The sequence below is a fragment of the Aspergillus luchuensis genome, chromosome 4, assembly GCF_016861625.1.
Source record: "Aspergillus luchuensis IFO 4308 DNA, chromosome 4, nearly complete sequence".
NCBI classification, from domain to species: domain Eukaryota; kingdom Fungi; phylum Ascomycota; class Eurotiomycetes; order Eurotiales; family Aspergillaceae; genus Aspergillus; species Aspergillus luchuensis.
Window position 1 is genome coordinate 374,067 of NC_054852.1, and position 27,580 is coordinate 401,646.

Consider the following 27,580-nt stretch of genomic DNA (forward strand, 5'->3'; position numbering starts at 1 on the left):
TGTCAGATAGTCCATTACGACATGAATTATGCTTATAAAGCATGTAACTCATCTTCACTAAGTCGGCCATGCCCACAACCCTCGAGCTTGAGGCCATCCTATCTATGCCCTTGAAATTCTACGAAGCTTTTGACCAACATCAGGTACTCAAGCTATCTACATCTATCAGTCACATGGATCACGCTTCAAAACAACCCAATCGCCTTCCCGTCGCCCCTAAACATTGCATGCAACCCGTCCAACGCAAGAAACGACCTCGCCACATTCAACCCTTTCTTCCTCTCCTCCTCAACCCTCTCCCACGACCAAAACCCATCCTTCATCTTAACCCCCTTCTCCGGCAACAAGCCAGCCCGCGAGAGCACCGTCTCCGGACTAACAGAAATCCGCTCCTTCTTGAAGACATATCTCGTGACAGCAGAGGCCAAGATACTCTTCTCTTCCTTCACACCCGTCGAACGGCCCCCAAATAATACCTCCTCTTTGCCCTTCTTCCCGCCGGTCTTCACGAAATGACTAACGAGATACACCCATTTCTCATCCCAGCTCAACACTCTCGTATGGATCTCATACGTCTGATAGGGCTTTATCTCCCTTTTAAAGACACATGCCGTGGATCCAAGGGCAATGTTCAGCTCCCCGCCGGAGAAACCTAGCGCGAGCTGGTTTTTAAATAAACCAGAGATCAGGTGCACACGGTTGATGTCTAGGTCGGTGAAATACGTGGCGTTGGACTTGTGCATATTGTAGTCAATCTCCAGGAGCGGGGCGGAGGATGTTGTAATAACTGGGTAGAAGAGGGATTGGGGGCCATGAGTGGTTATGTCCACTTTGCGGGCGCGGTTAAGGATGATGTGTTCTTTTAGGCAGTTGAGGAGGCGGATCTGTATTTAATTCTTTGTTTAGTATGGGGAGGTGTGTTGTATGAGCAATTGGGTCAAGAGATGCGTGGATTGAGGGTAAGAGTAAGGGAAACGAACATGCCAGACGAAAGGGAGGCCTTTCAGATTCAGGAGGATGTACGCCCCTCCTGCAAAGAGGAGGGTGTTTTGCCAGGTTATCGAGTTGAGGATGACCGATGTGTCCATTGTGCCCTGAGTATGGCTATTGTGGCAATGTGTGCTCGATAGGATGATTGAGTTTTGGTCTTATGATGGACGACAGGTCACAAAAGAGTGCAATGTCAGAAACTAGGGTAGCAATGCTGCTGCTCAATGACTCTTGCCCGTCCTGTTGTTACCTTGGTACTCGGGCGGCGTATCGCCGCTTTCCTGTAGACAGAAGCATCTCTAGCTCTTACTGATATGATCATCCAGGTGCAGCTTCAGCTCCCTGCATCTGCAGGTCGGATCCTTCGGCGTTTAGCTTGCCTGGGTGGGTAGTACAAAGGAGATGGTTGAAGCGTAATACGTTACATACATACATCCATGTGTAACCCATTACATACAGGTATTCCAAACATACCAAACATACATACATCAAAACACCCAGGAATGCATACAACACCATGGGGCACCTGCAGCCATGCTATATTTACGCACCATACGGCGTATATCGTTCGTTGCTAATGCCCACGTGGAACAAAGCTTTCCGACATGTTGCGGCAGGATGCGCGGATCCACCTATGGAGTCGCGTGGCCTGCCATGTGCCAGGAACCATCGTGGTGGAGATGAAGACCACTTTACTCCGCGATAAAGTCCGTAACATGATTCATTTACTATGCTTTTGTTGGTTCCAAGGGAGGGGATGAAACACTTGGGGTCCCGATGACGAGGGGTGTCACACGTGGTGACATTCCTCGAGTATAGGGATGGATGAGCGGAGGGCCATGGTCCGGAGAGATCATCATTGTTCCAGTGTTGATTGAAGGAATAATGGATGTCGCCTTGCCAGGTTAGGAGCTTGGATTGATGAGTTTGGGTGTGCATGTTTCGACATCCGGGTCTTGTCCTATTGTCTGTGTTGGCTCGAAATGTTCACTGTTGATTGTGCAACATGGAGTTCGGTTGGTATCATTGTGGATACTAGGCGGCGACCACGTCGTAGAATGTCACCGTTACTGATTTGAAAGCACGGGAATATTATGTTTTTATAGCAATTGCCCTCAGCGTATTGACGGGGACCTTAAGATCTGTATCTACTACGATGAGGGTGATTGGGATAATATTAGTCGATTTATCTGATTTTCCGAACTGCTAGCAGGGCCCGGGGCTGCATCAAAATATATATCCGAACAGCACGATTCGATAGACATTCATAATGACGAACCTATTTCACGTATGTTGCTATTGAACCTACCTAAATCCAGTACACGATTTATTTGTGGGATTCATTCTAACTAAGGAAGATACTATAATCGCGGCATTGTTACTATGGGGTCGCCATGGTGGTGAGGAGTTCAGGGTAGGAACGTCAACGTGTGTGAGATTTGGTTCCTTTCTAGTGCTATAGAAAAGCCAGAAAGATATCAACTGGGTCCCATAGCTCAGTTGGTTAGAGCGTGACGCTAATAACGTCAAAGTCGAGGGTTCGAGCCCCTCTGGGACCATCTTTTTTTCCTTGCCGCTGTCGAACCGGCAAATGATTCTTAATGGCACATCAACCAACCCCAACAAGAACAAGTCCTCTCTCTGTGGGCAGCAAATGTGGACGAAGATTTCGCCTCTGTAAAACATTTTGTCACTTACTTACTGTTTTTTTTTTTTTTTTTTTATTTCTAGATAGTTCAAATGGCGCAAAAGAAGAATATCCAGTATGCTTCATCGGCATGCGACCACTAAAGAAAATGAATGAGGGTGACCGGCAAGACATTGTGGAGCCACCTTGCATGTAGACAGAAACAGAGTTCTCCCAGCAAAATTAAATGGTGAAGTGTGGATAACCTTATCCAAGGTCACCGTGACAACAATATTGGCCATTGTGCACAACAATTGCGACTGAAGATAGAATGAACATTGTACAGTCAAACCTACCCATGCAGCATTGATCTAGAGCTACCACAAATGAGCTTTCTGAGAAGACGCCATAGAAGGTGTTGTTCATGAGCAATCTTTATCCGCATGTCAGTACGTTGACTGCCACAAGGGTGGCTCAATCCGGTCCTATATGAAGGGCAATACAAAGGCCATTCCTTGACGATCCAAAGGGATGGCGGCGCCATCAAGAGGCCATCCCCCTTCCATTGCCGAAGGTACCACGGAGCCCGTCTTTTGCGCAACCCTCAAAACCTTCTCGACCACCACACGAGAATCCTTCAGTCTGATGCGCACCCGATGATTTCCCTCCCACTCGACCATAGAAGCCGTCTGACCATCGCAATACCTCCCCAGAAGCTCCCCATGATATTCCAGCCCGGTTTCCTGCATGTTCTTCAAGACAAGGAGGGAAGGCGTGCAAATCATCCCGCACCACGATCAGTGGATCTGGGAGTGGGCCGGAAGCAACAGCATATCGCCCTGGATTTCCCGGGCCTTTATTGACATTAATAACTTACCATCCCGGGCACATGGGATCGGATCTGTCGCATTGCAGCCTCGGGATCGGCGACGATAGTGTCTTGTGACACCCTCTCGGGCATGGAAAAAGGAAGCATGAGTGGCTGTAGACCTGCAGCATTGGCACTTGACTGAGGGTATCCTCGTACCGACTGAGGTCTTCATATGCGGATCTGGAATCGTCCATTGCCACGGTTCTTACTGAAGAACTCGGCTTTTTGTTCGAGGGTTCTGAGCCGGAGACCAGCACTGTAGATATAGATCCAAGCTTATACCTATCGGTCTATATGACCTTCTACTGTATCCCTCCTAGTTATTGCTTTTTCTGTAGGATCCTTAAGATCATAATGGTTAGGTGGGCAACAGATCGGGCACGCTCGGAGTTTCTCATGCGGACCTGCCATGTTTTTGGGCATCCACGCTTATGCGGAGAAATCTGACAGTTCGTCCTTCTCGACTGATCACCTCAGAATGTTTTGTCCGAGCCGAGGATAGAAATTCCTCTGACCGCCATAAGCAGTGGTCTATTTCAATTGTTTTTGTAGCCAGTGTTACCCTCTAATAGGAAGCAAATACAACCAGCAGCTCGAAGTTTTATTACTGACTGCTCACGATGGGCTCTCTTGCAAAGAAGGTACTGCTTACAGGTCAGTGGAAATTATTATTGCAATATTCCTGCAGCAGATGAACTAACATTTCCTGGGTTATATAGGTGGCACAGGCTTCATCGCCTCGCACATTCTGACCGAGCTGCTGGACGCTGGGTAAGCAAGCATTTCCACCAGACAGAGATCTTTCTGCTCACGTCGCTGACGTATTCTAGGTATCAAGTGGTGGTGACTGTTCGCACACATGATAAGGGCCGGCAGCTTCTCACTTCGTTGTCGAATACCGGCGATCAGGCTGCCTCGTACGTGGTGGTGGAGGATATTGCGAAAGATGGGGCCTACGATGAGGTGACCCTCACTGTTCTACACGCATAAGCAGATACTCCGAGTGTTGGCTAACATGGAAAACTAGGCTATCCAATCCATTTCCGACCTAGACTTGGTCGTCCACACGGCCTCGCCCTATCACTTTAACTACACCGATCCTAAATCGGACTTCCTTGACCCAGCAATCAAAGGCACCGCCGGACTGCTGGCCTCCATCAAGGCTTACGCACCGACTGTCAAGCGAGTGGTTGTGACTTCCTCTTCGGCTACAATTGTCACTCCCCCCAATCACCCAGAGGTGTACGACGAGACCAGCTACGGGTCGGTGACTTGGGAGGAGGCCATGGTACCGGAGGTTACATATCGCGCGAGCAAGGTATGAGCCTTTTTCACCACACAATACTATCCCCTATTGACACAGCGCGGAAGATATTCGCTGAGCGCGCTGCCTTTGAATTCGTCGAGAAAGAGAAGCCGAACTTCGACCTTGTCACAATCAACCCGCCGCTGGTATTCGGACCAAAGCCTCGCCATGTCACCGATCTTAAAGCGCTCAACACCTCAAACCACATTATCCGTGATCTGATGCTCGGAAAATGGAAAGACGGGGGCGCACCTATCGCCATTCCTTTCACTTTCGTGGATGTCCGTGATGTTGCGTTCGCTCACCGTAAAGCACTGGAGCTGCCCGAGGTCAGTGGACATCGCTTCTTTACCGTGGCTGGCCACTTCTCGAACAAGCAAGTTGCGGAGGCTATTCGTGCCACGCACCCGGAATTGGCTCACAAGCTGCCCCCGAGCGATATGCCCGATGACCTGCCCCAGCCCATATTTGGTTTTGATAACTCCAAGTCGCGCAGGATGCTGGGAATGACTTTCCGCGATCTGAACACTTGTGTGGGTGATGCAGTGACCTCAATGATGGAGCAGGCTCACTTGTAGATATTTTAGATATTTTAGAAGGACACAATGTCACATAGGCCTTGGAAGACCAGAAAAACGGATACATGATTGGTCCAATCACGACCCTAGGAGGCTTGTAATAAGAGTGAGAACCAAGACCGGTCCTTATTCCGTAGCAGTTATAGTCTACTATGTATGTTGAGACGATCGCGCTCCTTTGGGATAATGAAGACGTAGTCAGGAGCCGAAGCCGCCTACTTGGCCATGTAACTAGACATATTGCCCATCTATTGGAAACTTGATGAAACCCATGCGTTGTTAGCCTCCGGGGAACTCATCTACAACTTCACAGCTCTCTTATCCTCCAACAACCGCTTCAGAATCTTCCCACTCGCATTTCGCGGGATCGCATCCACAAACAACACCCCACCATCCAACCTCTTATACTTCGCCAACCGCTGCGCCACGTACTCCTTCACCTCCTCCTCCTTGAGCGAATTATCCTCTCTCACCACATACGCCTTGGGATACTCCGTCTTCGCCTCAGCATCGTAGACTCCCACCACCGCGACATCCCGAATGCGAGGATGGTTCCTCAGCACGCCCTCCACCTCCGCCGGCGCAACCTGGAACCCGCGAACCTTGATAATATCCTTCTTCCGATCGAGCAGATACCACTTTTTTGTCTTGCCGTCGCAGTACCCCAAGTCGCCTGTTCTATAGAACCCATCTTTATCGAACGCGTTCTCATTGGCGGAAGGTAGGTTGAAGTATCCGCGTACGATGGTAGGGCCCCGTAGACAGACCTCGCCTGTTGTGTCAGGAGCAGTGATATCGTTTCCGTCTGTGTCGATTATCTTCGCTTCTATACCGGGGAGTAGCCGACCGACACTCCCTGTGTCGTCGGGTTCAGGGTAGGGTAACATGGTCGCGATGCAGGATGATTCCGTCATGCCCCAGACTTGGGTAAAGGTTGCGTCGGGAGATAGAAGGGCCTGGAGACGTGCTTGCGTCGTTTTGTCTAGTGGGGCAGCGCCGCAGCGAATGATCTTCAGTGACTGTAGTGACTTGGAATATTTCGGGGTCGTGGAGTGGGCGAGGATCGCATGAACAATTGGCGGGACGGCTGTGCTTTCGGTGATCTTTTGTTTGTCGATGGTGGTTAGGAAGAGGTCTGGCTCGAAGCGGCGAAGGACGTAGGATGGATCGCCAAGACGGAGAGTGCTGAAGTGTGCGGATGGGGCTGCGGCCGCGTGGAAGAAGGGGAGATAGAGGATTCGGCGTGCCTAGTAGTTGTTAGGTGGGATTCATATGCGATCGGTGGATGGGAGGGAGTTGTTCTGACCTCAAATGGGACGGGATGTGCATCGTACACCAGCGTATGTTGTGCGATCAGATTGTAGTGGGTAAAATCCACGGGTTTAGGGAGACCAGTCGTACCGGAGCTGAACAGTCTCGCTACTACGGTGGTTTTCGCTTGACTGGGATCATTCAGACGGCGCCAGTCGGCTTCGCCGTGTTTTAGCAACGTAGTCCAAGGAGCGAGTCCCGTCGTAGCTGGAACCTGCGACTCGCGCGTTGTGAAGGCCCAGATGCGGCCATGCGGAATACCGTTGCCCTCAGCGGCGGGGATCATGCGGTCTAACATCTCTGGTTCGCTGATGACGAATTTGGCCTGTGCTGCTTGGAGATGATAGCCGAGTTCATGGGATGTATAGCTCGGATTGGTGCCCATGTATATTCCTCCCGCTGCGATTATCCCGAGCACAAGGATGCTGTAATAGATCTGATCATTATGTCAGTGGCTATACGTCGGAGGGGACAAAATATTCTGTGTTGGATGGAGTGCATACATCATTGAATGAGTGAAGGCACACACAATCGCCGTCCTTCAGACCGGCTGCTTTGAAACCAGCGGCCAACTGACGCACCAGAGTGCGGGCTTGTCGGCAGGAAATGGAACGAGTCGTATGGGAGGCATCGATGTAGACCTGTGGTGTTGCATGAGCGGCATCTTGCCATTAGAGGGAGGTTATAGGCTTACTGGCTTGTCGATATCATATCGTTCTTCGTCGAAAATCCAGGAAATAATATCCTGCACGGGAATGTCAATGCTGCCCTCGCCTTGGAAATACATGGCAAATAAGTGAGATGCGGGAAAAAAAATCAAAGTGGGAATAAAACCATGTAGTACGAGAGGGGTAGACTGGACCTATATGCCCTAGCTTATGGTCATGTGAGTTAGTCCGAGGTCTGGGCATTCAAAGGCTAGCAATGAATGCCGATCCCTCTCAGGTCCATAGTCCGACCGTAAAGTCCGGGTCAAGATCGCCGTGACTGTGCGGAGTACGATTCGAGCAGAAAAGCTCTGCAAAACCTGCCACGTCAATTGCCGAGAATCAGCTCCTGTATGTACATACAGCGATACCTACAGCTCTAAAGACTCATCTAATAAAGGAACAGCATTATTGCAGCTGAGTCGCTCTGCAGGATCTCAGGCTTGCTTCAGCCGAGTGAGTTGTCCGGCTTTTCCGAGGTATACCATACATCTGGCCCTTCATCGGCATGGGCATAATTGACCTAAACGGCCAGTTTGTCAAAGCCACTGGACAACTGGAAATGATGGCGAGACTCATGCAAGAAGGCGTTGACTGGGTCTTCAATGTAGGGGTCTGTATACCGTCCCTCAACGTTGCTGCTGCTTAAGCGTCAGTTTCTGCATTAAATCTTTGTGGCTGGGAGCCCCTTACATATGCATCTTTATCTGTCGGTGGGGATAGGCAGTATCCGATTTCGGTGTGACTAGGGGCTCTTGAATGGGACAGCGTTGCACGAGAAAGCGGCCATCGTAAGTGGGATTCTTGCGATGAAAATGCAGTAACTGCTCCATAAACGACTCCCATACAGGTACCTCGGTTTGGTTGAGCCCGATGCTGTAGATATTGACACCTTGAGTCTTAGCGCAGGTCTCTCCTTCCTGAGCTGCTAGACCAAAGAAGGTGATGTCGAGCAGGGCATCACAGGGCACAGTTACACTGCGGGACATAGTCGGGGTGAGACTGGTAAAAGGGACCAAGAACTCCAGCAATTTTTCTTTAGGACCGTAGTATATAGCATTCAGAGCATCCGATGCGGCCCATGCAGACTACCAATACCACCTTCTAGTGTCATGCCCAGAACTCTTTCGCAAGGTGCCGACGGGGTCACCAACTCTTGCTGTGCCGTGTATAGCACATCGATAATGTCTGAGAATACCGTCGCTCCTCCTACAGTGAGTCACTGGATATCCGCGTTCAGATGAACACCCTCGAACCGTTGCAATTTCATGGCGATGCCGTGGCGGAACTGCTCGAAGGTAGCTGTGGGGCCAGCCCCAATGACCAAGAGGTTGATGTCTTGTTGCGTTGAGATTTAGATCTAAGCCCCACCTCGTTGTCAGCGTATGTTGTATAGGCTCAGCGAGGTAAACGGATAATATGCTGGATGTCATGCTCGGTGGCAGGTACAATGGCACCGATGTAGTGGGCTGCCCCATGCAACGTCCATCGCTGCGTGGTAATGTGCGTGTAGTTCTCATTAGACGCTAGGACAATTCTCAACCCAGAAGAGAGGCCGGGACCATATAACCCCTAGAGGTCAAGTGTAGCCCGGGAGGCCCAGAACCACGCTGCAACCCAAGACAGGAGTTTTGACAGCTGCATGGCGTGAACAATAGATCGATCAACTGGACCGGCCGCTGGTCAGGGTCTTAGAGCAAGGCCCTATCCCGGCTTCCGCGTCTATATACCGACACTCAACCTCTGTGAATAATGAATAAATATAAAACTCTCATCTAAATTCAGTAATCCCATCAATTAACACACTTGTCATCTTGGCAGTAAGCACTAAAATCTTATGTCTGATGAACGGGCATCCAGTACCCCACCACAAAATATTGAAGGGACAGATAGGCCGCTTCCTTACCACTTCGGCCTCGTCAACTCACAAGCCAGAAATATGAGTACAGACACAATAGGAGTTGCCATCATTGGGACCGGCATCAAAGGAATCACCCTGGCCCTTGGCCTCATGTCTCGCGGCATCCCTGTCCGCGTTTACGAGCGAGCCCGCGATTTTCACGAAATCGGAGCGGGCATCGGCTTCACTCTCAACGCCGAATGGGCAATGAAAGTGGTCGACCCGCGTATCCACGCTGCATTCAAACGCGTCGCTATGCCTAATGCTTCGGACTGGTTCCAGTGGGTGGACGGATTCAACGAGCCCGGTACCGACCCGCGGGAGACCGAGGAACAGCTGCTTTTCAAGATCTACCTAGGCGAGCGTGGATTCGAGGACTGTCACCGTGCCCAATTCCTGGGTGAGCTAGCACGTCTACTCCCTGAGAATGTTGTTACCTCTCACAAGGCGCTGGATACTGTGGAGCCCGCAGCAGATAAGAGCCTCGGCCAGCTACTCCGTTTCCAAGATGGCACGACAGCTACCAACAGACCCTAAACCCTGGCCATATGCTATCGCTGGACGGCTCAGGGGAATAAGGCCGATGTGGCGGCTGCCTTCTCCCACTTTGGCCCTACCATGCGCACCATAATTGACTTGCTGCCTGATCCTATTGATCAATGGGCTGTTTTTGATACGTACGACCAACCCCCGGATAGTTATTCTCGGGGAACGGTTTGTATAGCTGGCGATGCGGCTCATGCGGCGGCTCCGCATCACGGCGCGGGTGCGGGCTGTGGTGTGGAAGACGCGGCTGTGCTATGCGCTGTGCTTGATATGGCTGTGAAGAGAGTGGGTGCTACGAAAGGCGGTTCTGAGGGGAATGCCGCTCTTATCACGACCGCATTTGAGACTTGTGATGCTGTTCGTCGCGAGCGCGCGCAGTGGCTGGTTGAAAGTAGCCGCATTATCGGTAATCTATACGAGTGGCAGGATAATGAGGTCGGTTCGGATGCCTCTAAGTGCCATGATGAGGTGTATTGGCGTTCTCACCGTATTTGGGACTATGACATTGACGCTATGATGAGGAAGACGGCCAAGGTGTTTGAGGCGCGGGTGGCCGAGGTGGCGAATTATTAGAACATTGTAAGATACTCACCACAATATGAGGCTTGCAGTAGCATAAATATTCTTTGGTGCAAGTAATTTATGTTCCACCGCTTATCAGATCCTACGACTTCTACCCGCTGCACCAGACAGTTATTATTCCCTTCGAGCAAGTTGAATCAGGCTTCTACCATCAAGCGATACCCCTTTGGCGCATTGATTGAATACTGTTTCTGTGCCAAATCCTCATCCCGCATGCTATTCCGATGCGACATGTGAACCTCGGCAAATTGACTTAGGAAGACGGCCGTCATCAGTGGGATCTGCGTTGACGTGAGACTATAATCGATACACACTATACTCTATTGAAGTGGTTAATGGCAAGGGCAGCAATGGAAATGTGTTTCGGTAGTAAAGGGCGACTTACTTCTGGAGGCGCCACCGAAGGGCATGTAGGCGTCTCTCATCTCCTGGGTTGGAGACTCCCATCGACTGGGGTAAACTCCTCAATTGGATAAATATGCCATTAGCATAGGCAGGAGTCACGTCTCTGAGGAAACAGTCTTCCGGATTACGAGCAGGCAATCACGTATCCCACTGAACCACCAAAATCATTGTTACGTACATATGCTATCGGAAATGCTCGGATAAGAGAGTAGGATTAGCTCATGGAAAGCAAGTACAAATTACATTCACTGCAGGATGCTGCTCCGCCAGCGAGATTCCCGTTCCTTATGTTTACAATACCAAGAACGGGCAATCAAATTTCACACTTCATCCACCACTCTCTCCAGCCGAGTGAGGTTAGTATAGCGCACTCGAGTAGAAAGTTCACGACACTTCCCCGGTAAGTACCAAATTCCCCACGCACCTAGAACTACCACCATTTGATACCCATCAAATGCGTACGAAGGCCATTCATAGTTCACGAGAAACTCAATGCCGCCCGCCATTGTCAGCCGCATCACGTTGCGTCCAGCGGCAATGATTGAGCCTGCTAAGGGGATCAATTGGTTCCACATCTTCCAGTTAGCCAGCACGCAGCTACTAGCAGCTGTAGGATGGCGTCCCAAGCGATAGCTCATCCAGATATTTTCTGCCATAGTGAATCCCCAGAAAATCGTCTGGACCACGTATAGAGCAATTGTTAGCTTCGTCCCCGTCGCCACGATTGCAGTCGAGGATGAGACAGTCATGCACCCTCCAACAAGCTGAATGACCATTAAGATTGCATTCATAGCGGGATAGGCGCCCCTCTGCCACGCCAGTGGGAGCCAACAAAATCGTTCGGCATCGAGCACGTTAACAAATTCGCTTTGAGTGAGGTTGACCGAAAACATAATTAATGTCGGTCCCATCAACAGTGCAACTGATTGCACACCGTACGTGCCCCTATCGCAGACATCTTGTGTCGAAAAGGATCGCGCTGTATATCCGACCAATTGTGCTACGTGTTGTTAACGAAGTAAGAGGGCATCATGATCGGGTTACTTACCCAGACCACCGAGGACGAAAAATATGCCGAACCACGCTTTTGACTCAATCATGCGGTATATGTGGATGGTAGTCAGGGTAGAGAAAAGAATGACTGCGATAATTGCCAATGCAAGGCTGGGAGTGTACAAATACAGTTCGCATTGCGTAGAAGTCATGATTGGAAGTTGTTCACAGTGGAAGAGGTTGTTGAGAATAACTTTCCTTAGAAGATGTAGACCGCGAGGATTAAGCGTCGCGTTGGTCTATACATATATACGTCTTCTTGTATCTAGGCAGTCGAATTAACCTTCTGAACAGCGGATGTACAAACTATGCCTGATTCTGCCCTTTTCCTGCTGAGAGATGCAGACGAAGCAATTTGGTTACAATGGCAATTTTTAGGATACCCTTGCTGGTCCAGAACTCCACGGATCTACTTTAACTACGGGAACAGCTTTTTGGCGAGATATGGTTGGCTTGTTCACCATCAACGTCGTGCAGATCTTCTTGTTAGAATGTGTTTCAGGGTTCCACATTTCGGGTTGGCTTCGGGTTCGGGTTCGGGTTCGCATTCGAACTCGCTTTCCATTTTTTCTGTAGGAACTTTAATTGAAGGTTTATTGCTTGCCTCCACCCGCGTTTCTATTCTCAGATCCTTCTGGACTCTGAATTGTGGCAGCCTGCGCATGTCTCCAAATACATCCATTAAAAGAACCTCCTACTTGTATATAAATATGGCCGAATCAACCTTACCTGGAATATTCTATCATCCACTGGCGGATGGTTGTCACACTGCTGAACATGCTCACAACAAACAATCTAATTCTAATTGACGGTAGCACGGGGTTGGCAGTACTTCTTTCCACGGTATTATCTCTTCCTTGCCATAAATAGAAAACAAGATCTAACCGTCCTACGCAGGTCATTATTTATCATGTCACCAAAATTGTCTATAATGTCTTCTTTCACCCACTCAGTCGGTTCCCGGGCCCGGTCTCCCATGCCCTTTCTCGCCTTCCCTATTGCTACTATGCACTCCTAGGGACGCTCCCATTCCATGTGTTGGACCTCCATGATCGTTATGGGGACATTGTCCGCATTGCACCTGATGAACTTGCGTTCTCGCATCCGGACGCCTGGAAGGACATCATGGGCCACAAGAACGGCGAGGAAGAGCTGGGCAAAGCCGATTGGTTTTACCGACCGTTTCCCGAAGCACGACACATTGTCAACGAAGAGCGGGATCAGCATAAATGTCTGCGTCGCGCCATGGCTCATGGTTTCTCGGAGAAGTCAATGCGAGATCAGGAGCCCTTGATTCGCAAATACACTGATTTGCTTTTGGAGAAGTTGCATGTGCACAGCGAAAGGGGACAACCCGTAGCTCTTTCAGACTGGTACAATTTCACCACCTTTGATATCATTGGTGATCTTGCATTTGGTGAGGCGTTTGGTTGTTTGGAAAATGCAAAATATGATTCTTGGATCAAAACTATATTTGAATCGGGACGGTTGGGAATTATACTTCAGTCAATATCGTTCTACCCCATGTTCAAAACACTTCTATTGCTGTTGGTTCCGAAATCGCTCCAGGACGCCCAGAAGAAGCATAAAGCCCTTACCACGACTAAGATGCTCCGCCGATTAGCTATTACCGAAAATCGACCGGATCTGATCAACAGTCTGCTAAAGAAAAAGGAAGATTTGGTAAGCTACAAAGAATCACGCTTGCGAAAGATTCGTTCTCACCCATAGATATAGGGCCTGAGCATGGATCACCTGATAGCTAACGCCGAGATTCTGATTATTGGAGGCTCGGAGACCACAGCATCTTTGTTGAGTGGAGTCACCTATTTCCTTCTCGAGAACCCTGAAGCTCATCAAAAGCTAAGGGACGAAGTTCGATCCACTTTTCGCAGCCAAGATGAGATCAACCTGATCAGTGTCAACAAATTATCCTATATGCTCGCGTGCCTCGATGAAGGTCTGCGTATGTACCCACCCATAGCAAACGGTCTCCCGCGCATGTGCCCTAGAGGAGGCTGCACGGTGCTTGGGCATTATTTACCAGCAAACGTAGGTCTATCTATGATCTCCTATTGTGCCAAACGTTTCTGACATGTTACACAGACTTATGTGTCAATGCATCAATGGGCACTCTATCATCGTGAAAAGCACTTCACCGACCCCAACTCATATCATCCCGAGCGTTTCATGGGCAGCCCACAGTTCACGCATGATCGTCGTGACGTTTTTCAACCATTCCATGTGGGACCAAGAAATTGCCTGGGGAGAAAGTAAGTTTCAATTCAACTTCCTGCTCCATCCCCGTGGTGTGGCTAAGCCTTTATATAGCCTTGCATACAGCGAGATGCGTCTCATTCTCGCATTGATCATGTTTAGCTTTGACATGGTCATCTCAGAGGACTGTCATGACTGGATCCAGCAGAAGAACTTTCTGATGTGGCAGAAACGGCCGCTGAAAGTGTACTTGAAACCTGTACCCAGAGATAGTCCGTGATTGTTTGTGTTCAATTTATTCGTGTGGACCCAGCGACACGCAGTCTAAGAACACCCCAACTTTTCTCAAGACTCTCTCCTGTCATTGGCTTTCAATCTGGTCGCCCTGTTCCGATCCGCTGGGATAACGCATCGACGCCAGTCCAGTGGGGTAAACGCCTGGTTCGGTGGGTTCACTATTCTAAATACAAGAGAATTAAGTGTCAAGGAATACCAGCTCGGCAAGCTGAATGAATCATTCATAGTGTTCTGCATTTCGTGCTCCAGCACAAATGTAAGGAAGCAAATGCTTACTAGATTGTACACGTCTACTATGTACTTTGCTACTTTTTCGATGTTCCAGCGCTCCAGGCTCATCTTCTGGTTCTGCAAGGCAAGTTGTGGCTCGCTGGAACTGATGATTACCCAAACATCAACGTTATCTCCATATTCAATCGACGATTGAAGGAGGGTGCATCAAATGACACATATTTGATATGGCAGCATGGAGCATTCACCAGGTCTCCTGTTAGTAAACAGTAAGCTCGATCAATAATTTTCTAATCTTAAAACCATGGAGTTCCCTTGTGGCGGGGGCATATCCTCTTTATCGAAGAATTTGTTTATTGCACTTCGGCTGAGCTGCCTGACTATGTGGGCCTGATCTGTTATATTCTTGTCTATTGCAGGGATCACTCCCGAGGCATGATCTCAAATACGACGTACAACACAAGCCGAGCTGACCCATGCATGTCTCGAACACCAAACAGTGCTCACGATATCCCAACAGATTGCGTATATCCACTGATACTATTTCTATGAGCGAGGCGGGCCACTCCACGCCTCATCGACCTCTATCTCAATCCTAGCTAGGCTAAATGCTTGGCCAGTCAATATAAATATCTCAGTCACTGTCTGTCCACATCTCCCAATATCAACATCCAATCTTCAATTGAAAATATTCTCACTACAGTAATGGCTCCTCGTACCCTTCAGATCGCCTGCGCCGGCCTAGGTCGCATGGGCAAACGTCACGCGCTGAACATTCTGCACCGGTCACCCCGGTCCTCGCTGGTGGCAGCTTTTACCCCAGACCCTGTTGAAGCCGAATGGGCTGAGGCCAACCTGGTTCCCTATGGAGTGACCATCTACTCAGACTACGATGCTATGCTAGGCCACAGCGGCCTTGAAGCTGTGCTCGTCTCCACCATTACCACCGTGCACGCCGAACAAGCTATCAAAGCCATCGAAGCGGGAAAGCATGTGCTCTGCGAGAAGCCCCTCTCAACAGATGCCGCTATCGTATGTTTATCCGAAACCAAAAAGCGTCATCATCTCAAAGTTCTTTACTAAAAGTAAGCATTTAGTGCCAATCCGTCGTCGACGCAGCAACCCTTCATCCCGAGCTAAAAGTCATGTGCGGATTTTCCCGTCGCTTCGACATCTCCTACAGAGATGCCTACTCCAAGATGAGCTCAGGCCTTATCGGCAAGCCCGCCATCATCCGCAGCCAAACTTGCGACAAGATTGACCCCACCGGAGCCTTCGTGAATTTCGCCGCCACCTCGGGCGGGATCTTCTGTGACTGCTCCGTCCACGACATCGACCTAATTTTGTGGTTCTTCGGGGCTGATAGCAAAGTGAAGAGCGTAGTAGCTAGTGGAACCGTGGCCCTGCATCCTGAGCTCAAGGCTTACGGGGATGCGGATAACGCGGTGGGGATTATCGAGTTCCATGGGGGCCGGGTGGCGTATCTGTATTGTTCGCGGATGATGGCGGCGGGGCAGGAAGATACCACGGAGATTATTGGGACGGAGGGGAAGTTAGTGATCAATGGTCATGCGCAGAAGAACTTGGTCGGGATTTTCGATCGGACTGGGGCGAGACGCGAGTTGCCGGCACATTACTACGAGCGCTTTGAGATGGCATTTGTGGATGAGGTCAACGAATTCACGGCGGCGTGTTTAGATGATACGGAGCTGCCTATGGGGATTCAGGGTGCGGTGGAGGCTGTCAGGATTGCGAAGGCGTTGCAGGACTCTCTGAGGAGTGGGGAGAAGGTGCGGTTTGATGAGCGGGGGGCCAGGCTGTGAGTCTAGTGCTTCTTTCGGGGAATTTGGAGGTGATAGAGCAGCATTATTGGTAGATTGAATGGTAGTTGCTCTTATCGATGCGTTATTGATGTTTCATGGACTTCCTGCTAGTCTCCTATCGAGTGTGCGCGTAATTCTGAAGGACCTTGAAGCATCTATTAGGGGGATGTGGATGCTTCACACGAGTTGAGAGTGATAGACGTTGAATTAGGGTGGAGTCTGATTTCTGTGACTGGAATACAGTGCGTATGGTATATCCGTATGTACTGTAAGTAATGTCTTTTTAGAACATGACAGTAATGCACTAATAATAATACCATACGGGGACCTCGTGGCCTGATCGGCTTCCCGCGGAACTCAATCCCAACCAAGAGAGAGCATAAGAAACACAGATAAGCACGTTGCTATACGGGAATGCTATGTGAACTAGTCTCACGTCAGCGGGCGAGACACGAACTATATTCTCCGAAATCGTTCGTAATTGCGCTCGATTCGTAGATCTCGTTTCTAGCCAGGTCAGGTTAGCTGCACCTGCAGCAGAGCTCGATCCTGCCGAAACTACAACTTTGCCAATGAGCCAACAATCTCCGAACACGAGAGCTTCAGCTTCAGAATGAAACTCTTGGCTGATGCTTATGATGTATCAGATTGCTTATCTGTTTAACGCACGAGGATGCTGCATTTACGAAAGCGGAAGGGCGTATATGGTTTATTCGGCATGGGGCCAACCATGTAGCAGGTCTTGTGGATTGGAACGCATTCGATACCGCATGGGCAGTGTAACTCTCAGGTCTTTTTATCTCTTCATTCGTTTTCCTCTGTAGCATCCTCATCATCATTCTACCATAATCACCGTCCGCACGCCCCACAAAGTACACTGTAACCTGAACAATGGCCTTCGCACCTCCAGCAGCCGACCTTGGTACATCCACCTATTCCATCCACGACAATCGTCACTAACAACCACAGACTGGTCAAAACTTGGGCTCGCTGTGACCGATATTGGTACGGTCTATCCACATCCCATGTCATATACCACAACTAACACAGGCAGTTAACGGCCACGTCGAATGCAAATTCGACCCAACGACCCAAACCTGGCAAGCCCCAACCTTCGTCAAAGACCCTTACCTCCGCATCCATGGTCTCGCCCCGGGCCTCAACTATGGTACACCAATTCCCCTTCCCACACCCCCTCCGATGGTCACTAACCGCAGCAATAGGCCAACAAATCTACGAAGGTCTCAAAGCCACCCGCAATGCCAACGAAGAGATCCTCCTCTTCCGCCCTGACAAGCACGCCTCTCGCATGGCCCACTCCGCCGACCTAGTCTCCATCCCTGCCATCCCGGACACACTCTTCCTCGACGCCGTCCGCCTCGCCGTATCCGAGAATGCTGCCTTTGTGCCACCCCACTCCACTAACGCAGCGCTCTACATCCGCCCGCTCGCCTTTGGCGCAGGCGGGCATTTCGCCCTCACCCCTCCCCGCGAGTACCTCTTCTGTGTGTATGTGCAGCCCTTCGGCACATACCATGGTACCGGAGCAGCGGATGCGCTAGTCATTGAGGAGTTTGATCGTGCGGCGCCCCGCGGCACAGGTCATGGGAAGGTCGGTGGGAACTACGCGCCTGTGATAAAGTATACAGAGATGGCGAGAAGAGAGGGGTTCCCGCTCACTTTGCATTTAGACAGTCAGTCACAGACGGAGGTGGATGAGTTCTCAACGTCGAGCTTCCTAGGTATTGTTAGAGATGGACATGTGGTTAGGCTGGTGGTGCCGGACAGTAAGTGTGTTATTGATAGTGTGACGAGTGACTCGGTGCAGGGGATTGCGCGGAGTTTGGGGTGGGTAGTGGAAAAGAGGAGTGTATGTGTATCTGTTCTCTCTCTTGGGGAACGTATGTGCTGACTGCTTATTAGGTGCCCTGGAATACACTTGGCCAGTTCACTGAGGTCATGGCGGCTGGAACCGCAGCTGCTGTGGTTCCTATTCGGTCTATTACGCGGAGGTCAACTGGGGAAAAGCTTGAGTTCGGGAGTGGGCCGTTGTGCTTGGAGTTGTTGACGAGGTTGAGGAAGATTCAGCGGGGAGAGACTGGAGAGGAGTTTGCTAAGTGGGTAGAGGCTGTGAAGGCGCCGGAGACGGTGTATGAGAAGTACGCGGGTGATAAGAAGGCCAATGGTATTGCAAATGGTGTTCATTAGATCTATTTTGGATTGCTATAGGCTGTCTTTGTATCAGGTCTGATGTATAGTCATGTTAGTCAATCAGTATATATTTTTTACCATTTCAGATCGTATTCATGTTGCACAGTGGATTTCCTTCGTATAGCAATTACTTATTGGAAATGAAGCTATGTACTTTTGAGAACGTTTGCAGCTTACTACTACTGCCCAAGTTAGAAAGTCATATAGTATGATTACTTGTATGTGTTCAGTACATTGGCAGATAGATAAATAGTAGTTGGCGTGCTCGAGGTAGGTTTTACTGTGACACTCCTAGAAAAGAGCGTATTATTTTGAGTCTAATGCTCAGAACACTTAAGTGTACCATACAAATAAATACAACTATAACATAGCGATAGATGAAGTCCATAGGGCCTTCTTGAGAAACATAGGACCATCATAATAATGCGCTTGGAACCACAATTGCAACGCGGCGCCGAGGGCGACACAATGTAACTAATGCCTCGGGCATGAATACGGTCACCTATGTTACATTCAAATACGTAGCGCCTCATGCTATACCACAACTAACATAAACACATTCACTTCCCTCTGTAATATTTACCAAACCATAGTTGGAACCCTCATAACCCTCCACCAACCCACTCCATCAACTACTCCCTCTCCCTAAAACAAACCATCGGCCCCTCCTTCGACGCCGTGATATGATCATACAGCTGGTACTCATTATCCCTCTCCCTTCCAGGCCCCAATCCCTTCCTCCCCGCACCAAGAGTCACACCCTTCGCCTTACTCAATACAAAATCATACCTCCACAACATCGTGGCAATGCCCAGCGTCAACTCCGCCAACGCCAGCCCCTTACCAATGCATCCTCTCGGTCCGATGGAGAAAGGATTGAATGCGCCCTGGGCCTTGGCCAGACTGTCTCTATCAGCCGTACCCACGGCCTCAATATCGCCCTCCGCACCAGCTAGAATCCAGCGCTCAGGACGGAAATTGAAAGCCTCAGGATAGTAGTTCTCATTATGGTGGATGGCGTAGATACCGGTTCCGACGTCATAGCCGGCGGGGATAAAGTGGCCATCGAAGGTGGCGCCGCCAGGGCCGACTTCACGCCAGAGGGCGGATCCGGCGGGAGGCGACATGCGAAGAGATTCATCAATACAGGCACGGAGGTAGATACAGGAGCTGAGGCGGGGACCGAGGGTGATCTCGTCCGGGGACGAGAAGGTGTTCCGGATTTCGGTTGCTACGCGGTTGTACCAGTCCTTGTTGTGGGAGAGGTAGAAGAGGCAGGAGGAGAAGGCCGTGGAGGACGTGTCGGAGCCTGGAATACGTCGACTTAAGTTAGCAATATAATAGTGAAAGGCATTGGGATGGATATGTACCAGCTACAACAAGAGTGGTCGTTTCAGCACCAATCTCAGCGAGGGACAAACTCTGCTGAGTCTCGGGATCCTTGGCGTCCAGCAGGAAGGTGAAAACGTCCTGCCGTGCGGACTTCGCCGCCTTGAACCTCCGCTGAAGAAGGGTGTTCACAAACTGGATGAACCTGTTTCGGGCGAGGATGGACTCCGCGAAGATTGTACGGTCCCAGCGCCGGAAAGCAAGAATAGGGGCTTGAGCGAGAACGGATGTCCGGACGTTCGAGTCCTCGATCGCTTTGACAACGTAGCGGTGCTCCTCGCTTGTAACCATGTTGTAGTGTTCACCGAAGAGGACATCGGACATGATGTCGAAGGTAAGAAAGTTGACTGCGTTCATTAGTAAGGATCTGGACATAGAAGGCGGGACCATACAATAATGTGCGACATTCCGTGGAACAGACCACTCACTGGGCTTGCTACCCACAAGTGCGCCGCAAAGTTCATTGATATGCTTGAGAATAGCAGGCTGATACCGCCTTAGTGCAGCATCAGAAAGACCTTGACTGATGATACGTCTCTTTCGGCCGTGTGCCTTCTTGTCGATGAGGGTGAGGGTGTTCGGGGCGCGATGGACCATCGCACTGTAGAGCTTGGACTTCTGAGTGTTGCGTCCGAAGCCGTAGATGTCTTATGCTATTAGCTAAAATCCTTTGACTGCAATAGGTAGCATACCATGAAGCCCAATGGATGTATTGATCAAGAGCTGGTTCGGCGCATAGCGAACAAAGTCCCCTACGACAATTAGCAACTAAAAGCACAGCCAGCCAGACGAACAGAGGACATACCATATTTCTCATGGCAACGCTGCATGTCAATATGCAAATCACCTTTCCATGCATGATAGCCAGAGTAGAGACATGTGAACTTGGCCCAGAACGGACCTGGAAAGTGTGCAAGTGGATGGAAGAATAGGTGGTAGACCGCATACACAAAGGTCTATGCATGTAAGTAACGCAGATAGATTTGGGGCATGAAAACTGACCGAAGCAACTGCAGCACCAAAGATGGCTAAAACGCCTGCTTGCCAATAGGCTTGGAATGTAGACGTGAAGACCATAGTACCAGTAAAGCCAGGCTCAGCCAAAGGCTTCAACCACGATAACAGATAACAAGAACTCAGTAGAGAGCGTTGGCTGAAGATGCAATCGGAACAGAACCCTCACACCCAGGTAATATGCCTTTCAGTCGCTGCCGAAGAAGCGACAAGGCCTCGTCGGACATCGTAAGACAAGCATCCAACAAGCTCTTTCTCACGAAGTGGACTGAGCAAAGACTACAGCTCATGCAGGGGTGAGATGACGCCAACCGTCGGACCACAATCCACCTGGCTCATCCATGCAAATACGCCGATGAGCTCCACATTCCTCGTGGCGAGCTGCATATCTCCACTGATTCGAAAACGTGGTGAAGGATCAGGGTACACAGCCACCGCCTGGGTAATCTTGTCTAAGGGATCAGGATCAGCACGATGTCCACATAGATCGGTATGATAAGATACGGTCAGAAATTTAAAACATACAAGCGTAAGTTACGATGTGTATCAATACTAGTGCTGAAACATCCGTAAAATACCGATACGAATCGTCTTCCGGAGCTGAAATAAACTAAGCCCTATTTACGCTCAGATTTCAGGGATTCCGATCCACTGAAACGCGCAGATACTCTCAGCTCAAGGTTCCTAGATGCTGACCATAGCGCGAGTCATGCTGACGAACTCCGAGCCTCGTAGGTGGAGTTGGGGCCAAAGTGTCGGAGCCAGCCGTGATAGCACGCTGGGAGATAACACGCTCTCATGCAAGGCACAGTGCGTGTCTTAGTGTTGAACTGGACTTCGAAGCGCCCATGTGCGACATATATCCTGGGCATGGTTTTCCTCGAAATACCTCTTGGCTCCCATCAAACACGCTGTCTCACAGAGCCAACATGGCATCCAAGGAGAAGATTCACCCAAGGGTCCACCGGGAGCTGGCATACGTGTTGCTGACGGAGCTTCTTGCGTGAGTTGGCTTCTCATTGCTTTGAGGCATCGCATCTGATGGGTTTCTCTTAGGTACCAGTTTGCTTCGCCGGTCAGATGGTACGTTACTATGAAGCATTGGCGCTCGGCAAGCCGGAAAGTGATGTGCAGTCGCTAAGTTACCACAGGATTGAAACACAAGACGTCGTGCTCCAGGAGCAAAAGGTTGATCGACTGATTGAAATCGGACCTGCTGAGACTTTGCTTGGCATGATTAAGAAGACATTGGCGGCCAAGTACCAAGTACATGATGCTGCACTTGCCATCGAACGAGATATATGGAGTCATAAGAAAAATGCACGAGAGATATACTATGAGTCAAGCGAGGACGAGCTCGCCCCAGCCCAAACAAGCAAAGAGTCATCCACACCTGCTGCACATCCCTCACAGCCCACCACCCCCGTCACACCCCCTAAGGCAGCTGATACTACCACACCCCAGCCCGCTCCAGTGCGGCAAGCCTCTTCCAATATTGAAGACAAGACTATCGCAGCTATTGACATCATTATTGCCCTCATCGCACACAAACTGAAGAAGCCACTGCAAGACATTGACTTGAGCCAAACCATTAAGAAGCTGGTTGGAGGTGAGAATGAATTTGCTTTCATGCTTTTGCCATGTTTTCTCCACGACCACACCTGGCTTCATACTGACACACTACAGGCCGATCCACTCTGGAAAATGAGATCGTCGGAGACATCGGCGCCGAGTTTGGCTCCATTCCAGACGCCCCCGAAGATACTCCACTGTCAGAGCTCGCTCAATCAATCGAAGCTCACGGTTCTTGGAAGAAAGGCCTGGGAAAGACCACACAGACCCTTGTTAACCGAATGGTGTCGGCAAAAATGCCGGCTGGCCTAGGGTCGGGTGAAGTGCGGGCCCACCTGCTTTCCAAATATGGTTTACAGACAGGCCGCCAGGATGCAGTTTTGTTACGTGCTGCCGTCCAGCAGCCTGCTGCACGGCTCCCTGATACTAGTGCTGCTCATGCTTTCCTTGACGACACCGTTCAACAGTATGCTCAGGATTCGAAGATTGATCTATTTTCAGCAGGAACTTCATCCGATGGAGCTGGTCCATCGTCGGGACCAGTCGTGGTAGACCAGACGGCCGTCAAGGCGCTGGCCAAGTCTCAGGATGACCGTGCCCAAGCCATGCTGGAAGTGTATGCAAAGTTGCTTGGAATTGACCTGCAGGCTGGACACAAGGCCAATACGAAGGCAGCAGAGGTCATAGCAGATCTTCAAGACGAACTGCAGCTCTGGATTTCGGAGCATGGCGAGGTTTACGGCTCGGGTATCAAGCCCATGTTGTCCGTAGCCAAGGCCCGCAGATACGACTCGTTCTGGAATTGGGCGATGCAAGACGCTGTGGATATGTTTCATCACATCCTGGCGGGGACTATTGCGCTGACTGGCCGCGAGATTGAAACCATCATGGGACGGATTGCTCGAAAGTCTAATCCCAAGCTCGTGCAGATGCTGGAATACCTGGAGACACATTGCCTGAAGCTGCGGAATCCGCGAGCGATTCATGCCCGCGATGTCCTCCGTCAGCTGCGGCTGGCATGTAATCCGCAGTTATCAGGTGCTCAGCCGTTGACTGCCCACCGCTTGGTTGTCGATGCACCGAAGACAACCATCGATAGCCAAGGAAAGATTCACTATACCGAGGTCCCCCGTGCGACCGTCGATGCAGCGTCACCAGCTACCCTCAAGTCTCTGGGAAGTCAGGGCTGGGAAAGTCGAGCGGACTTAAATGCAGCCTTTATGGCTACCCTTGGCCAAACGGACAACCAATGCCTTTCGTTCTCAGACGCAGAAGTGCTTGTCATTGGTGCAGGACGGGATTCCATCGGCACCGAAATTGTACGCGGTCTTCTGAGAGGAGGCGCTCGGGTGCTTGTAACGACCAGCAGTTACTCACTCGCGACGACGCGGTTGTACCAGCAGCTCTACGCTGAAGAAGGATCTCATGGTTCACAGCTCATTCTCTTGCCATTCAACCAGGCTAGTCAGCGAGACCTCGAGTCCCTGGTGTCGTACATCTATGATTCCGACAAAGGTCTCGGATGGGATCTGAGCCATGTTGTGCCATTCGCAGCCATCCCAGAAGGGGGCCGTCAAATTGAAGACATCGACTCCAAGTCCGAGCTGGCGCATCGCATCATGCTGACAAACACGATCAGGTTGCTGGGCGCAATCAAGAAGCAGAAACAAACACGAGGATTTGACAGTCATCCTTCACAGGTGATTCTGCCATTGTCGCCGAACCACGGTATCTTCGGTGGTGACGGTCTGTACCCCGAGTCAAAGCTTGCTCTTGAAACGCTGTTTAACCGCTGGAGCTCCGAGTCATGGGGGGCCTACCTTTCGATCTGCGGTGCGATTATCGGCTGGACACGCGGGACAGGACTTATGAGCGCCAATAATAGTGTCGCAGAGGATATTGAGAAGATGGGAGTAAGGACGTTCTCCCAGGTTGAAATGGCCCACTACATCCTGATCCTCATGTCCTCGCCCATCGCAACAGAATGCGAGGTGACACCAGTGCGGGCAGACCTGAGTGGTGGCATGGGCCACTTCCCAAATTTCAAAGAGGCTGTTGATTCCATCCGCCAGAAGCAGAAAGAGACCAGCGAAATCCGAGAGGCCCTAGCAAAGGAAGAGGTTTTCGAGCGCGCTGCCCTTGGGAAGCCATCGGAAGAGGCACCTCAGGTGCGGGAACAGAAGGCGAGGCTTGCCCTCGACTTTCCTCGTCTACCTGAGTACCAGACTGAAATCCTTCCTCTCGCTGGTCAGTTGCGCGGAATGGTCGATCTCGACCGCGTCGTTGTTGTCACTGGTTTCTCTGAAGTTGGGCCCTACGGCAACGCCCGGACGCGCTGGGAGATGGAGGCATATGGAGAGTTCTCACTAGAGGGCTGCATTGAGATGGCCTGGGTCATGGGTCTGATTAAGCATCACAATGGACCTCTGAACGGGAACCCGCATTACCATGGCTGGATCGTCGTAGAGACCATGGAGCCTATTCGCGATGTCGATGTAAAGAAGCGTTTCGAAGAGCACATCTTGGCACACACCGGCATTCGGCTCATTGAGCCAGATATTAATGATGGCTACGATCCGTATAAGAAGAAATTTTTGCAGGAAGTTGTGCTCGACGAGGATATGCCTCCGTTGAAGACGTCCAAGGAAACCGCAGAACAACTCCGACTCGAACACGGCGATAAAGTCGAGATCCTTCCTGAAGGCGAGGAGTACACCATCCGTCTGCTCAAGGGAGCCTGCCTCATGATCCCGAAGGCACTTCGATTCGACCGAGCAGTCGCCGGTCAGATTCCGACCGGGTGGGATGCCCGTACGTATGGGCTTACTGAAGATCTCGCCAGTCAAGTAGATCCAGCCACGCTATATGCTCTCATTGGAACCGTGGAAGCACTTTTGAGCGCAGGAATCAGCGACCCATTCGAGATATACCAGTATTTGCATGTGTCTGAGATCGGCAATTGTATCGGCTCTGGGCTGGGTGGTGTTAAAGCACTCCGAAAGCTGCATAAGGACCGCTTCGTGGAGAAGCAGGTTCAAAACGACATCCTGCAAGAATCATTCATCAACACAACGGCTGCATGGATCAACATGCTCTTGCTGTCCTCTACTGGTCCAATCCGCACCCCGGTCGGCGCTTGCGCAACCTCAATCGAGTCACTCGAATCCGGCTACGAGACTATCGTCTCCGGCAAAGCCAAGATGTGTCTCGTCGGTGGTTTTGATGACTTCTCCGAAGATGTGTCGTATGAGTTTGCGGAGATGAAGGCCACCGTGAGTAGTGAAGAAGAGATCGAGAAAGGTCGTGATCCTAGCGAGATGTCGCGACCGGCCGCTTCGACCCGTGCTGGATTTGTCGAGTCGCAAGGCAGTGGTATCCAGGTGATCACATCCGCCCAGTTGGCCTTGGACATGGGTCTTCCCATCCAGGGCATCATAGCATGGGTCGGGACAGCTAGTGACAAGATCGGGCGATCCGTTCCTGCGCCCGGCAAGGGTCTCCTTACGAATGCACGAGAGGCACGACACCGAGTCCCATCCCCAATGTTAGAAATTTCATACAGACGCCGAAGACTAAACATGTCACTCCAGCACATCAAGGAACGCGTCGACATGGAAGTTGACATCGCTGAGGCAGAGTTGGCGGACCTCAAGCGCAGTCCCAGCCCTTATGCAGAAGAGCGAGCTGAGGAGATCAATGAGCGCCTCCGCTACGTACGCCGCGAAGCCCGGATCCAAGAGAAAGATGCGCTGAACACATTCGGTAACCACTTCTGGAAGAATGACCCAGAGATATCTCCGCTACGCGGTGCCCTGGCAACTTGGAACCTGACCATCAACGACCTGGACGTGGTCTCGTTCCACGGAACATCCACCGTGCTCAACGAGAAGAACGAGACGAACATGATTAGCCAACAGTTGCATCACCTGGGTCGAACAAAGGGTAATCCTGCATTGGGCATCTTCCAGAAGTACCTTACAGGGCACTCGAAGGGTGCTGCAGGAGCATGGATGCTCAACGGTGGCCTGCAAGTGCTCAATACCGGGTTGGTTCCAGGCAACCGCAATGCGGACAACATTGACGCAGCCCTCCAAAACGATTATCTGGTCTACCCCAGTCGCAGCATTCAGACCACTGGCGTCAAGGCCTTTTCGGTCACCTCTTTTGGGTTTGGACAGAAGGGAGCGCAAGCGTTGGGTGTGCATTCGCGCTATCTCTTCGCCACGCTGGACCAGGCGACCTATGATGCGTATCGGGTCCGGGTTGAAGCGCGACAGAGGCGGGCGCAACAGCATTTCCGGTTTGGCATCACACAAAATGCGGTGTTTTCTGCTAAAGAGACGCCGCCATACCGGAGTGACCAGGAGTTCCGTGTCCTGCTGGATCCGGAGGCGCGTCTGACTGACAACGGCCGAGGGCAGATGGAATATGCGGGATGACGGTGCGGAGTACTTGATGATTGGGTAGTGGATGGGTTCCCATATCCCTTTGGTTCATGTGTAATCGGAGTACTTTCCGACTGGTCTTGCAGACTGATCAAGGTTCCCTTTCTGGTTTTGTGTTGCACGGCGTTCTGCGAGTTGCGAGAATATATCCACTTGTTTGGTTTGAGTTTGAGTTTGTGGATGTATATCTAAAGGGGCTGTGTCCCTGTACCACGGCCGCTGGCTTGACAACTACGCTTGAGTTTTAGCTTCATGATTAGTTTATTCAGCAATATACTATTTGCCTTCACTTATACTACCGGTTGATGATTGTGTGCACGACTGGGCTAATCTCTCTTTGTGGTCGGGGGTAGCAAAGCAGAAATGTGACATTAGGCACGGTGCGCTCTTTTCCCCTTCTTCTTGCTTTTGCTTTTCTTCGTATTTGCTCTAGAGGGGGGCTCCCCAAATACAAACATGGTTCCAGGCGGGGAAGCATTCACCTGTACAAATGAAGGCGACTCTT

General features: G+C 50.7%; 12 protein-coding genes and 1 non-coding gene across 13 annotated transcripts; 8 read left to right on the top strand and 5 right to left on the bottom strand.

The window, feature by feature from the left end:
- Window positions 1-185: 185 nt before the first annotated feature.
- AKAW2_40151A (acyl-CoA thioesterase) lies at window positions 186-1,088 on the bottom strand (the record flags this gene model as incomplete). Its single annotated transcript, XM_041688451.1, has 2 exons — window positions 186-884; window positions 981-1,088. The coding sequence occupies 2 exons, from the start codon at window positions 1,086-1,088 to the stop codon at window positions 186-188; spliced, it is 807 nt and encodes a 268-aa protein (XP_041542234.1).
- A 1,387-nt stretch (window positions 1,089-2,475) lies between these two features.
- AKAW2_t40001S lies at window positions 2,476-2,549 on the top strand. The gene has a single exon. It is a non-coding gene; the product is annotated as a tRNA-Ile (tRNA).
- A 1,559-nt stretch (window positions 2,550-4,108) lies between these two features.
- GRE2_2 (SDR family oxidoreductase) lies at window positions 4,109-5,372 on the top strand (the record flags this gene model as incomplete). Its single annotated transcript, XM_041688452.1, has 5 exons — window positions 4,109-4,142; window positions 4,208-4,259; window positions 4,319-4,451; window positions 4,516-4,806; window positions 4,860-5,372. 5 exons carry the CDS (start codon window positions 4,109-4,111, stop codon window positions 5,370-5,372), a joined length of 1,023 nt encoding a protein of 340 aa, XP_041542235.1.
- Window positions 5,373-5,671: 299 nt separating this feature from the next.
- On the bottom strand, window positions 5,672-7,470 carry AKAW2_40153A (acyl--CoA ligase; the record flags this gene model as incomplete). Its single annotated transcript, XM_041688453.1, has 4 exons — window positions 5,672-6,619; window positions 6,679-7,119; window positions 7,187-7,324; window positions 7,378-7,470. 4 exons carry the CDS (start codon window positions 7,468-7,470, stop codon window positions 5,672-5,674), a joined length of 1,620 nt encoding a protein of 539 aa, XP_041542236.1.
- A 443-nt stretch (window positions 7,471-7,913) lies between these two features.
- On the bottom strand, window positions 7,914-8,379 carry AKAW2_40154A (uncharacterized protein; the record flags this gene model as incomplete). Its single annotated transcript, XM_041688454.1, has 2 exons — window positions 7,914-8,031; window positions 8,084-8,379. 2 exons carry the CDS (start codon window positions 8,377-8,379, stop codon window positions 7,914-7,916), a joined length of 414 nt encoding a protein of 137 aa, XP_041542237.1.
- A 950-nt stretch (window positions 8,380-9,329) lies between these two features.
- Window positions 9,330-9,827, top strand: AKAW2_40155S (FAD-dependent oxidoreductase; the record flags this gene model as incomplete). The annotated part of the gene is made up of 1 exon (XM_041688455.1): window positions 9,330-9,827. One exon carries the CDS (start codon window positions 9,330-9,332, stop codon window positions 9,825-9,827), a length of 498 nt encoding a protein of 165 aa, XP_041542238.1.
- Window positions 9,828-9,908: 81 nt separating this feature from the next.
- On the top strand, window positions 9,909-10,409 carry ORF3 (FAD-dependent monooxygenase orf3; the record flags this gene model as incomplete). The annotated part of the gene is made up of 1 exon (XM_041688456.1): window positions 9,909-10,409. The coding sequence occupies one exon, from the start codon at window positions 9,909-9,911 to the stop codon at window positions 10,407-10,409; it is 501 nt and encodes a 166-aa protein (XP_041542239.1).
- A 734-nt stretch (window positions 10,410-11,143) lies between these two features.
- AKAW2_40157A (uncharacterized protein) lies at window positions 11,144-12,028 on the bottom strand (the record flags this gene model as incomplete). Its single annotated transcript, XM_041688458.1, has 2 exons — window positions 11,144-11,823; window positions 11,872-12,028. 2 exons carry the CDS (start codon window positions 12,026-12,028, stop codon window positions 11,144-11,146), a joined length of 837 nt encoding a protein of 278 aa, XP_041542240.1.
- A 604-nt stretch (window positions 12,029-12,632) lies between these two features.
- On the top strand, window positions 12,633-14,373 carry AKAW2_40158S (cytochrome P450; the record flags this gene model as incomplete). The annotated part of the gene is made up of 5 exons (XM_041688459.1): window positions 12,633-12,719; window positions 12,774-13,559; window positions 13,614-13,928; window positions 13,983-14,149; window positions 14,208-14,373. The coding sequence occupies 5 exons, from the start codon at window positions 12,633-12,635 to the stop codon at window positions 14,371-14,373; spliced, it is 1,521 nt and encodes a 506-aa protein (XP_041542241.1).
- A 953-nt stretch (window positions 14,374-15,326) lies between these two features.
- Window positions 15,327-16,444, top strand: AKAW2_40159S (uncharacterized protein; the record flags this gene model as incomplete). The annotated part of the gene is made up of 2 exons (XM_041688460.1): window positions 15,327-15,653; window positions 15,719-16,444. 2 exons carry the CDS (start codon window positions 15,327-15,329, stop codon window positions 16,442-16,444), a joined length of 1,053 nt encoding a protein of 350 aa, XP_041542242.1.
- An 891-nt stretch (window positions 16,445-17,335) lies between these two features.
- Window positions 17,336-18,652, top strand: AKAW2_40160S (branched-chain amino acid aminotransferase; the record flags this gene model as incomplete). The annotated part of the gene is made up of 5 exons (XM_041688461.1): window positions 17,336-17,366; window positions 17,414-17,449; window positions 17,499-17,612; window positions 17,668-18,314; window positions 18,368-18,652. The coding sequence occupies 5 exons, from the start codon at window positions 17,336-17,338 to the stop codon at window positions 18,650-18,652; spliced, it is 1,113 nt and encodes a 370-aa protein (XP_041542243.1).
- Window positions 18,653-19,287: 635 nt separating this feature from the next.
- AKAW2_40161A (cytochrome P450) lies at window positions 19,288-21,121 on the bottom strand (the record flags this gene model as incomplete). Its single annotated transcript, XM_041688462.1, has 6 exons — window positions 19,288-19,964; window positions 20,026-20,391; window positions 20,473-20,691; window positions 20,737-20,796; window positions 20,850-21,000; window positions 21,047-21,121. The coding sequence occupies 6 exons, from the start codon at window positions 21,119-21,121 to the stop codon at window positions 19,288-19,290; spliced, it is 1,548 nt and encodes a 515-aa protein (XP_041542244.1).
- Window positions 21,122-21,987: 866 nt separating this feature from the next.
- AKAW2_40162S (uncharacterized protein) lies at window positions 21,988-27,069 on the top strand (the record flags this gene model as incomplete). The annotated part of the gene is made up of 4 exons (XM_041688463.1): window positions 21,988-22,061; window positions 22,115-22,141; window positions 22,210-22,667; window positions 22,745-27,069. 4 exons carry the CDS (start codon window positions 21,988-21,990, stop codon window positions 27,067-27,069), a joined length of 4,884 nt encoding a protein of 1,627 aa, XP_041542245.1.
- Window positions 27,070-27,580: the final 511 nt, after the last annotated feature.